Below are 12,364 nucleotides of genomic sequence, written 5' to 3' on the forward strand. Positions count from 1 at the left end.
AGAAAATCAGGCGAAGGGCCTTTCTCTTGCATCCTTTATTTTTCCCCTTGCCCAGGAATTGTTTCCTCAGATGCCATTTCAGAGACGGTTTGGGTGACAGCATTGACCCAGGAAGTCATGTGGCTTCCTGCTGTTCTTTCTCTACCCCGTTACCCACAACACTAGTTCTAAGTCATTCCCCTGACCCCAGTGTCTTTGCCTTCCCAAATCTTACCTACATGTCGAAGGCCTAGGTCTAGCCCTACCACCACTGAATGCCTTCTCTGACCTCTGGAATCCAAGATAAGCCACTATGGCACTTGGAGTTTGTTCTCCCAGCTTAGACCCCATTCTCTAGATGTCTGTGTGTTCATTGGTGTCTTCATCTTGACTGCCAATTTCTTGAGAAAAAGGACCGTGTCTTCTCCCTCTCATGTACCCCTCATGGCACTTAGCAAAGTGGTGAACATCTAGCACACATTCAATGGGGCCTTGTTGTATTGCACATTTACTTTAACTCAGGATGAAAAAATACTCACAATGTGTCTGGCAGCAAAGACCCCGTCAACTATGGCACAACAAAAAGCTGCAATCACACCAAAGCTGATAAACACAATAGAAGCCACCAGCTGTAGCAGGGAGCAAAACAAAAGTGTCTGTTAGTCTTTCACTCTTGCTGCTTCTGGGGACCAGGTGACCCCCAAGAGAGTTCCAGCCAAAGCTGAACTCTAGCCTACCACCCCATGGGAATGCTCTTTTCAGTCATGCAAGGTGAGTGGAAGGGCGATAGGTAGGGGAGGCAGATAAGGGGCAACTGAGGCAATTTCTGCATTTTCAGGGAAAGCTAAGAAATTCTCTCTGTGAGCCCCAAGTGAAGAGGAGGCTTGCTGGTATCTAGCATGCTGTCCATGAAGGAATCTGACTGCATGGCCCTTCCATCCTTGGACTCAGAAATAATGTTGGACTTTTAACATTAAGTAGCTCAAGCCTCTATTTTATTTATGTAGAAATGGAGGCACAGTGAGGGGAAGTGGTGTGCCCAGGGCTCCATCTAGTCTACAGAAAAGCCTGGTGCCCACCAACTCCTAGTCCAGTGTTCTTTTTACTCCCTCACACTGCTACTAGATGCTATAGTTGGCACTAATGAAGACAAGAATGATTCTGAGGTCCTGCACAACTCTACATGGGCTTCTGCAGCATTGAAGAAAGAGGACATTCAACTTAGGACTTAAATGTGAAGAACGTTTTACAAAGGGTTGAAGGGTTGAAGTCTCTGAAACTGATCAACTTTGTATGGTACATGGTTTTTAAATTTATTAACCTTTTTAGAGACTGGTCTCCTGTGTTGCCCAGACTGGTCTCAAACTCCTGGAAACAGGCACTCCTTCTGCCTCAGCCTCCCAAAGGGCTGGAATTACAGGTGTGAGCCACCACACACATCCAGTATGGTACAAAAACTTTCAAATAAGACAACCGTTTACTTGAACCAGGCTGCCCTATTCTCTAATTGTGTTAGATAAGATAAATTTTCCTAATAATTTGTCTACTATTACAAAGATGCTACTACAACCCAATGTGGGGGAAAATAGGTATTTCAAGGTGTTTCCAGGGGCAGGGATAGATGCAACCTGAGCCCATCACCTGCCTGTACTGACCCTCAGAACTGGATGGAATCAGCATTTTTCTTCCTTGAGGTTTTTGGAAGAAAAGATGGGGAGATCACATAGCATTAAGCTACTCTCCAGGGAGAAGGAGAAAATGAAAAATCAAGGCCACCCTGGGCGCAGTGGCTCACACCTGTAATCCCAGCACGTTGGGAGGCAGAGGCAGAGGCAGGCGGATCGCTTGAGGTCAGGAGTTTGAGACCAGCCTGACTAACATAGTAAAACCCTGTCTCCATTAAGAATGCAAAGAAGGGGTCCAAAGTGGCTCCCGCCGGAGGTCATGGCGCTTGCGAAGGCGAGGTCATCAGTTCAAGGCTAACCTGAGCAACCTCATAAGCTCAAACTGATTGGCAAAAAAAAAAAAAAAAAAAAGAATGCAAAGAAAATTAGCCAGGTGTGGTGGTGTGCACCTGTAATCCCAGCTACTCAGGAGGCTGAGGCAGGAGAATGGTTTGAACTTGGGAGACAGAGGTTGCAGTGAGCTGAGATCAGGCCACTGCACTCCAGCTTGGGTGACAGAGCAAGAGTCCATCTCAAAAAAAAAAAAAAAAAAAAATCAAAGCCACCCTAAGGTTCTCCCACCTCAGCAGGCTAGGAGGAAATACTTATCTCCTTTGGGAGTTGTTCAGAAACCTCTCCCCATAATTCTCACTTTACAGTGCTACAGAGAATTGGTAAATAATGGATGAACAATGTAATGAAATTGGCATTATAAGCTATGCTATGATCAGCTCTACAATTAAAATTCCCCCATTATTTTGAATAATTTAAGCCCAAAGTGCAAACACAACTGGTAAAGAGGGAGTCCAGGTGAAATGGAAGAAGAAAACTATTAGAACTCCCCTGAGGGTGATTCCCCACACTGCTGGGGGAAAACATATGGTTAGAGTTCTCTGTCCCTGGAGCTATTATGTTATCTGATTAAACTTGCTGTGAAATAGACCCCATCAAAGTTTCAGTGCCACAGAGACTGTACAGAGGGAGGCCAATCACCATCTGACCACGCACCAGGCATCTTGATCTTGATTTACAACTCTATAAAACTGCAATATGCTTGCAATGCCGTCTGTATCTTCTACCCTTATCCTTGAGGAAGCCTTTTTAGATTGAACTGGGAAAATATAACAGCTTGCCCTTGTGGGCCCCTATTAAGACATAGAAGCTTCACCTTCTGTTATATGCTTGTCTTTCCTTTCAATCTTACAACATGCTTAGCTTTGAACTATGGGTAATGGAGATACTTTAGGATGGCTTCATAATTTTATTTTATTTTCTTTGTGCCACTAGTACATTTGCTTGTGCAGTCAAAGTCCCCTAGATTGTAATCTCCTAAAACGCAGGAACTCTCTGTGAAAACTTACCCAAAAGATTATGTATCAGAGAGAAAGATGTGAGGGTCACCAATAATCCAGGGCTGTAGTAACAGAAACGGAAGCAAAAGCATTCTAGGTGAGGGCTATAGCCTGATTGGATAGGCTGGAGCACTCCTTCAGGAGTAAGGAGGAAAGCAAAGGGCAAGATCCAGAATATTCTATCCCTTTGGCATAAGAAATCTAGCTACGCCAGTGAGAGAGCATCAAGCAAGATGAGAACCAATCCCATACCACAGGGTCACAGTAAAACACATTCCCTAGAGGTTTAGGAGAAATGGCAAAGTAGTAGTTTCTTTTATGACCACATCACACAGACTTAAGAGATGTGTTACTTCTCCACATAAATGTTGAGCTTTTTCAGAGGAACAACTGACTCTATAGAGATGAAAACTTACCATCTGCCTTTTGTTTTCAATAAGGTTTGATCCGATGATTCCAAGGAATGATCCAAAGCCGAGCTGCAAAGCAACATGGCATACATAGTATGTGGGATGACAGTCAGGCTGACCACACAATTATTCCAGCCCCTGGATATGATTCAAGATAATAGAAAAAAACTGGGGTATCAATCCTAAAGCCACATGCAGTTGTTACTTACACAAATACAGCATGAACAATAAAATTATTTTTCCCACCACTTGCCAGTTTTACAAGGATGTAGTTATGAATCAGAACTAGGAAAAAACTCATGTGCCCAAAAACTAAAAGTAAAGGTCACCCATAGCTTTCAGAGCCTGCATATTTCAATTTCAATATCTATTACCTAGCATGTGACTGGTGAGTCAGTAAGAGACACATAATGATGAAAAGTATATGTTATATTTTGATCTTTATCTTTTTTTGAAAAGACCTGCCATTTTGATGTATAGATCACAAAATAAAGGGTTGCAAAAGCAAGTTTGATGCATCTGGCACACCAATCCAACTCAGGAAGTACTTTAGAAATCAGGAAGCACCTTAACCCACACTAAAAATACATAAAAAATTTTTTTGAAAGCCTATATTTGTGGTTGACCCACTGCAATTTATGTTAGCACTTATTCACCTCTTCTTCCATCCCTGCTTCATTTATGGACAGAAAACATTCATTAAAGGGTGAACAGAAATGGCAGTGTAAAACCCTGAAAAACAATTTTCCTGTCTAAGTGGCTGGGATTATGGCTTGGTATAGCAGATTTTGCTGCCCTCTCAGCTCTGCCATTAGAGGACTGAGTCTGCCAGTCTTACCTGAAAATGATCATTAACTGATAGCTGTTGATGGGGATGAAAGTAGAAGTAAAAAGTGGTGAGAATGGACCAATAAATCTTAACACAAGTTCAGTGATGTAGTTACTTTTCTCTTTAGCCTCACTAATGGTCTGGGTTTCCAGCTGCAGCATTACTTTGGCTCACAGGGACATCTATTTCAATTTGAGACCCCCAAGCCTTGCACCTAGGTTTGGGAATCTGATAGACCCAAGGGATGGGGAGGAGCTTGGTAGGGCAGTGTAAGGGGACTGGATGCTTGCCTCAAACCCCAAGAATGAAAGAGAATGAAGGGAAGGAATGAATGTAAATCTCCGGGACTCCTTGTGAAGGGCCATTCAGCCAGCAATGTCTCTTGGGAAATAGATGCTGCAGTGCATGAGGATAATATCCAAGACTCTACTGAGAATATTCTCATTCAACATTCAAGCTATGCCTGTCTCCCACCTGGTCTTATTTCAAATATATTTAAAACATGTTGCTACAAAGTATCACATTAGCCTGTCTTCCAACCCCAGATCTTCTATGTATGTCTAACCTTGAACAAACTGGTTAAGCTCTCTAAACCTCAATTCCCTTATATTGTAAATATAGGAACCACAATAGTGAATACCTTATAGAGCTTTTATGAGAATTAACTGGGATGATACATCCAAAGAACTTTGCACAGCACCTGGTACTCAGTAAGTACTCAGTAAATATTACTTTGTTCTAGTGATTATTATTGTTATTTTAAAGCCATTTAACTTTTGAACTGCTCTAACCTGATTTGAGCTGGAGAATCCTATAATTGTGTGCTCTATTTCATGCTAAGAGAGTTTCTCTGTTCTATCTTGTCTCTTGTCTCCCCCTCTGATAGGTTCCATAGCTCCTATTTTTTAGACGAAAGTCCATGAATAGTATGTGCTTATGGCACTCTGGGCCACTTGTGTATTTGAGAGAAATTTGGAGGTAGCTTCTTAAGGGAAAAATAAATCCTTTTACTCAACAATTCATCAGCTTCCAATGGTATTCACAGAATGTCTCCTGAATCCTGATAGCAATATTTGTCCTAAGATAGGAAGCAAAGACACTCCCTATCCCTCATACCCTCTAATGGCAAATAACTCTCTCATGGCAGTGACCAGAGATGGGTGGAAGCCTTGTGGAATTGTCTGGAAAGACAAGGCACTTCAGAACTGGAAATCCCAAACCAGACAGTTACTTCATCCAGTTCTCTTCCCTTCCCCTCCATTCTATTCTATTCCACTCCAATGCATTCAGTTTTCTGACATTCACTAACAGCTTTATGTCATATGAATAAGAAGATGTGGCTACTGTCCTCCCAGAGCTCAGTCTAGTAAGGGAGAGACAGACTGTGGGTTAAGGATCACAGACTAGGTAAAAACAAAGTGCTATAGGAGCAGGGAATAATTCCTGCAACCAAGAATATAACATATTCCTGTCTCTGCTACTTATAAACTCTGCGACCTTGGCCCAGTTCCTTCACCACTCTGTGCTTTGGTTTCCTCATCTATAAAATGGGAATCATAACAGTGCCTGCCACACAGGATTGCTATGAGGATTATATGAAATGAAGTATGTAGTGTGATTTGCATAAGATAGGCTGCTAAATAAATGGTAGCTCTAACGTTTCATAGAGGAGGAAACACTTTTGCATGAACTCAAAAGATGGATTAGAGCTCAGCAGGCAGGGAACTAGTATCTACTGAGTCATAGCTGGAAGGATTCAATTCACTTACCTGGATGACAAGTTAATGAACTCACCAGTGTTGCAAAAACGATCTTACATTTCAGAAGCATTTTAAGTTAAAGAAGCACTTGCCCCCTAGTTTGGTCACAGGAATACTATGGGGTTTGGTGGAATTGATATCATTCCAATTTGATAGACATGAAAATGAAGTCATAGAGAATTGTAAGGATGTATGCCCTCTCATGGCAAGTTAATGGTAGGTCTGGGACTAGCCCTCGGGTCCTGTGAATAACAGCTTGTGTTCTTTTTTTTTTTTTTTGAGACGGAGTCTTGCCCTGTTGCCAGGCTGGAGTGCAGTGGCACGATCTCGGTTCACTGCAACCTCCACCTACCGGGTTCAAGTGATTCTCCTGCCTCAGCCTCCCAAGCAGCTGGGATTACAGGTGCACGCCACCACACTCAGCTAATTTTTGTATTTTTAGTAGAGACGGGGTTTCACCATGTTGGCCAGTATGATCTCGATCTCCTGACCTCGTGATCCACCTGCCTTGGTCTCCCAAAGTGCTGGAATTACAGGCATGAGCCACAGCACCCAGCCCAGATTGTGTTATTTAAGCTACATCTTGCTGTGTTAGTGGCCAATGTTAGTAGAATAGTGACCTCCAAGTAACAAGGACTTCACTGTGGCCCCCTAGAGAAGTTCTCTGCAAGGATGGAGTGAGAAGTCTTATTTGTGGAAAAGCTGAGGGGTTGAAAATAAAGAAGGGAAAACCAACAGTTTCCTTAAAATGGACAGTTGCTTCTAATCAATTGTTCGCTTTTTTGAGACCTCAGAAAGGTAAGCTCTGTGGTCTCCCATCAAAAGCTTCATGGAATCATGTAAAGTTCAGACCTTTGGACTTCCATCTTGATTCCCCATTACCTGAACAAATAACTAGTTTGCCTTGTTTTGGCTGTCCTCTACTTGTGGGAGAAAAAAAGAAGATGATTAGATATCAAAGTCAGATTCAAGGGCTTGTATGGGACTGGACTCTTGTCACCTATGCCTAGTCCCATTCACTGCCCCAGACACCTAGGGCTAAGGCTCAAAAAAATTAGTAATTAGGTAAATATTAATTGGACATCCACTCTGGCCAGTACTGTGTTCTATCTGTGATTTGGAGGCCAGGAGGTGGGATGGGGTATGATCAAGACCACTCAGGCTAAGGAGCTCATACTGTAATTAGGTAAAGCAGACCACAATCCCTTTTAATAATTCTGAAATCCACAAAGCTCTTAAAACCAAAATGTGTGATTTTTTTTCTTTAATGTAACTAACTTGGTGGCAAAACCTGACCTTGAACTGTTGTGAGGTTATTTTATAATCTTTATCTCACTTAGTGTAAAAATCCATGTCTTATTATAGAAACATGAGGTGCTTGGTTATGGGATGGTTCTCAAGCCTCTACTCGGTTGTTAGCTAATAAGTGGTATACATACTATATAATTTTTCTAAAATAAAAAGTCTAAATTCTAAATCCCATCTGGTCCAAGGGTTCAGATAAGGGATTGAGGACAATATAAACAAAGCTATATGAGAATATAGCCCAACGGATGCCACAAAGCAGGACACAAGTATTTTCTAGCAACCATGAGTAGGAGGAATCTATGGTAGGGAGTTCAAAGATGGTAGACACCACTGTGGGCCACAGTATTTGAAAAATTTTTCTGCTGTGTTTTTAACTTAGGATAGGACAGAGCACTTAAATAGAGAGAGAGAGAGAGAGCAGGAAGGATATTCCAGGCGCGAGTAACAAAATGTTACGATGGCCCCAAAGCAGAAAAGCCCAAGTAGTGTTCAGAGGACTGTGAATTGACAATTTTGGCAAAAGAGAAGTAATGAGAGACTAGACTGAGAGCATCTATGGAGAGCTCTGAATGGCATGCCAAGGAAGCAACAGGGAGGCAACGAAGGTGAGAACCTTGTGGTATTATAAAAGTCTTAGCCAGCAAATCAGGATTCAAATGTATTTATGCATTTAGAGACAGGATCTCACTCTGTCACCCAGCCTGGAGTGCAGTGGTGCAAACAAGGCTCACTCTAGCCTTGAACTCCTGGGCTTAGGCAATCCTCCTGCCTAAGCTTCCCGAGTAACTGGGACTACAGGCCTGAGCTATTGTGCCCAGCTAATTCTTAAAATTTTCACAGAAATAAAGTTTCGCTATGGTGTCGGGGCTGGAGTGCAGTGGTGTGATCATAGCTCATTGCAGCCAGCCTCGACCTCCTGGGCTCAAGGAATTCTTCCCCCCACCTTGCCCACCTCAGCCTCCTAAGTAGCTGGGACTACAGGTGTGCACCACTACACCTGGCTAACTAATTTTAAAATTTCTTGTGGCGATGGGGTCTCACTATGTTGCCCAGGCTGGTCTTGAGTGCCTGGGCTCAAATGATCTTCTTGCCTCGGCCTCCCAAAGTGATGGGATAACAGGCAGGAGCCATTGCACCCAGCCCAGGTGTCATTTTAAAAGTGTACTTAGTAAGTTAGGAACTTATATTTTATCATGAACTTAGATTTTAGAAACATTTTTTAAAAATAGGTAGAAATTGTTTCACCTCTTGTTGAAAATCTTTCTGCCTAATTCACAATTTGCTACAAAATCCCACTATCCAGAGCTCCTTATATTTCTTGAGCATTCGTGTTAATCAAAATTTCTTTGGGCTTTTCAGAAGAGTCTTTACATGTGAATCTGAGGCCGCACTGACCTAAAGAAGTTTTCTGGGATATTGATTGTTTTGAATGACCCCTGATGTCCCGTCTCCTAATATCCCACAGTAACTCTGAAATCATTTTCAATTAACTGACTCTCCCACCCGCTTCCCAGGAAATGGGGCAGAAATTCTTGCTCTTTCTTGAAAGAAGACTCAGGCTAGTATGGGCTCTAATAGTATCAATACAGCAGCTGAGGAGAGGGTGCAAGAATGAAAGGCTTGTCTCACTATCCAGGGGGCCAACTCCATCTTGTAGGTTGCTTGGGAAACACATTTAGAGGGCTTGCTTTCCTGCACCTAAGGTAAGAGGAGGTGTAGAGGGAAGGAGCAACTGCCCTCACCTGTCTCTTTCAGCTTCAAGCAACAAATGAAGTTCTTGGGTTTTTAGGCCTTCAGAGTACAAAGCTCACCAGAACCCTCCTAGAATAAATAAGATGCCTTGACCATTTGAGGCCAGTAAAATTCTTAAGCCAATTTGTCTGTCTTTGTTGGTGTTTGGTTTTTGTTTCTGGTTTTTTTGAGATAGGGCCTTGTTCTGTCACCCAGGCTGGAGTGAAGTGGTGTGATCTCAGTTCACGGTGACTTCCACATCCTAGACTCTAGTGATCCTTCCACTTTAGCCTCCCATATAACTGAGACTACAGGCTCACATCACAAAGCCAGGCTAATTTTTTTTTTTTTTTTTTGTAGAGATGGGGTTTTGCCATGTTGCCCAGGTTGGACTCAGACTCCTAGACTCAAGCGATCCACCTGCCTCAGCCTCTCAAAATGCTGGGACTACAGGTGTGAGTCACTGCACCTGGCCGGTTTTTGTTTTAAATTTTATGTATTTATTTATTTGAGACAGCGTCTTCCCCTGTCGTCCAGTGGGGTGGGTGATCATGGTTCACTTCAGTCTTGACCTTCTGGGCTCAAGAGATCCTCTCACCTCAGCCTCTCAAGTGGCTGGTACCACAGGCGTGCACCACCATGCTTAGCTATTTTTATTTTCTTCTTATTATTATTTTTTACTTTTTGTAGAGATGGGGGGTCTCACCATGTTGCCCAGGCTGGTCTTGAACTCCTGGCGTTAAGCTGTCTTCCCACCTCAACCTCCCTAAGTGCTGTGATTACAAGCATGTAGCACTGTGTCCAGCCTGGTTTTAGTTTTTCAAAACTTTAGAGTTCAGCCTGTACAGACTAGCACATCTTTAAAGAGGCATGTGTGCGTATGTCTCTTAGAACAATGACACTACATTCTAGCTCAGGCAGAGTAGCTAATATGCTATGGTAATGCACCTCACTGTGCAAAGACATCTTATTTGGCAAAATAAAGATGCTCCCGAAAAGCTTCACAAGACTCAGAGTTATGCAAATTGAGTTATATTTTAAGTACCCTAGATCACAATATTTAAATGATTTGTATGGTAAGTCTTCTTTTAATCTAATAACTTGTCCCTAATGTGTCTTTTTTGAAAATTTAAATTCTCATGTATTGTTAACACATTTAATCAGAGTCTAAAACAGCAGAGTTCCAAATAAGCTGAAACTTTTTCATGTTAGTAATTTATATTTAAAGTGACCAATTTGACAGTGCAGAATCTCCAGATGACACATTATGATCCTTCTGGTTTTATTGCTAAGCACATTTTACTGCATGTTAATTCTCCAGGTGGTTGCTAGTCCATCTGAAGTAGATTCCCCCTGCCCCCTGGGTTGTTTCCCCTCAGGTGGAGTCAACGTGTATTACGTTTTCAATTTTTAGTTCATGAAAAGAAAATTCACATTGCTAGGACCCACACAAACCAACTGAATCAGAATCTCTTGGGCTAGTGAGTAGAGATCTGCATTTTTCACAGGTTCACCAGGTCATTCTTATTCTCATCAGAGTGGGGAAACCACTGGTTTAGAGTTTCTATAGTAACTCCCTAATAACCAACTAGTCAATTAGTGAAAGTACCCCATTCCTAGACAAATCTGGATTCTCAGGCGTTTACTGTTTCCGAGGTATGAGTCGTAATTGTATTTGTTACAATGTGATCCGACCTATAAAGTTAAATGGATTTTTTCCGCTGTTCAATCTGCTACCTTTTCCCCTTTATTTTATGTAATTAAAATGCATTTTAAAGAAACAATCTCCAGGACCTATGAGAGCACATTTTTAAAGGTTAAATCATGGGGGCACAGTGTCCTTTAGGGATGGCTTTCCTATTAATGCTTCGATATTAGCTCTTAGTGAACCACTCACACGAAAACACACGCCCCCACTGCTTCAGCTTCCAGTGCTAGCTGAACATCAGGTACTTGAATACCAGCTATCAGGTGCCCTCCTTCCTTTGCTAATGTATTCCAACCTAGCCGCCCACGGCCAGATATTCCACAGAGAAGGTTCACAGCCAGTGTTCATGAATAGGAGTTCGTACTCTTAAATACCATAGAAAATACCTTCCCCTCACCCACAGAGACTCTGAATCTTGGCTTCAGCATTTGCTCATCAGTCAGAAATATTTTACTAATGCAGCTACCTGAAATACACAAAGTCATGCAGACCCTGTAAATTGCTTTTCCAAGCCACCAAAATACTATCATACCCCCTCCGTTCCTCCCCTGCTTTGCTTGTGTTCAAAAATAAAACCCATTCTGCTGACGACTGGTTTTCTTGCCTCACCACAGGAAGTGGACTGGGTGAGTTCTCACCTCACGTGTTTAACAGAGGGCACCAAACAGTGTCTGTGGGTCACCTGCCCTCAGCTGGAAGGAGTCCTGCCTGCCCTGGAGCTGTGGAGGCACTTCCCCCTGCAGCCTTCAGCTCCAGGGAGGCATAACCTGCAGCCCACACTAGGTCCCAGCTTCTTAAGAGCTATTGAGGAGGCGGACTGTGGAATGAAATTAGTGACCTAGGCAACAGGCTCTAGGCTTGGTCACTCATAGCTCTGGCTTGCCCAAGGCCGGACTTTAATCTCTTCCCCTCCCTTTGCTTCTCTCTCTAGTCCCCCCTCCCCCCCCTCTGTCTCTCCACTTCAAACAGAAATGAAACAAAACAACAACAAAAAATACATCTGACCTCTTTGCTGTCCTAAAATACTTCTTAACTGAAATGTCCTAAACTTCCTTCTGCTCTCTAGCAATTGCGGAGCCATTTAATTGGTATTAAAAATATGATCTCACCTCTAGAGTTAGGTTTTTGGGTCCAACAGCAGTGTACATAGACTCAAATGAGATTTTGGTTTTTTTAATGCAACTACTTTAGCAGGTTCCAAAGGGAACTGCATGCATACTGGGGTAGATAAAACAATCCACTGAAATATGGACAGAAATGATTAGAACTTCTGTTTCCTATTTATTGTTTATCTAAAATAATAAGAAAGATGTCAAACATTACTAATATTAGATAAACAGACTGTCACTGGCACTCTCTGTCTGTGTTTATGTCAGGTGATCAGGTGAGCTATTCTTCTGGAGAAGGGCAAGTTCCAAGCAGCAAAGATTTGATGGTGGGGCATTTTATGTATTATCCAGTTTTGACAAAACTAGTCCCAACAAAATGGATAAGAGGCTTGAAAAGATTCCTTTTGAGAAACCAGAAGCTGTAGACGACCTTAGTAATGTAAGCAAATGTAAGCAACAAGAAAATGGCAGAGTTTGATACTTCTAACTCCCAGGGTAGCTTTTTGTCAGCCAA

At 42.4% G+C, this 12,364-nt stretch overlaps 1 protein-coding gene across 2 annotated transcripts in view; it reads right to left on the minus strand.

Annotated features, from left to right (window-relative positions):
* The window catches only part of TMEM255A (transmembrane protein 255A), a 49,711-nt gene that overhangs the window by 29,585 nt on the left and 7,762 nt on the right, over positions 1-12,364 (minus strand). For both annotated transcript variants that reach the window (XM_035288563.3, XM_035288562.3), the window contains exons 3-4: positions 3,412-3,474; positions 519-608 (exon numbers count right to left, since the gene is read on the minus strand). In XM_035288563.3, the coding sequence (XP_035144454.2) occupies positions 519-608; positions 3,412-3,474 (153 nt within the window). The remainder of the gene's footprint in view (positions 1-518; positions 609-3,411; positions 3,475-12,364) is intronic.

The sequence above is a fragment of the Callithrix jacchus genome, chromosome X (assembly GCF_049354715.1).
Source record: "Callithrix jacchus isolate 240 chromosome X, calJac240_pri, whole genome shotgun sequence".
Taxonomy (NCBI): domain Eukaryota; kingdom Metazoa; phylum Chordata; class Mammalia; order Primates; family Cebidae; genus Callithrix; species Callithrix jacchus.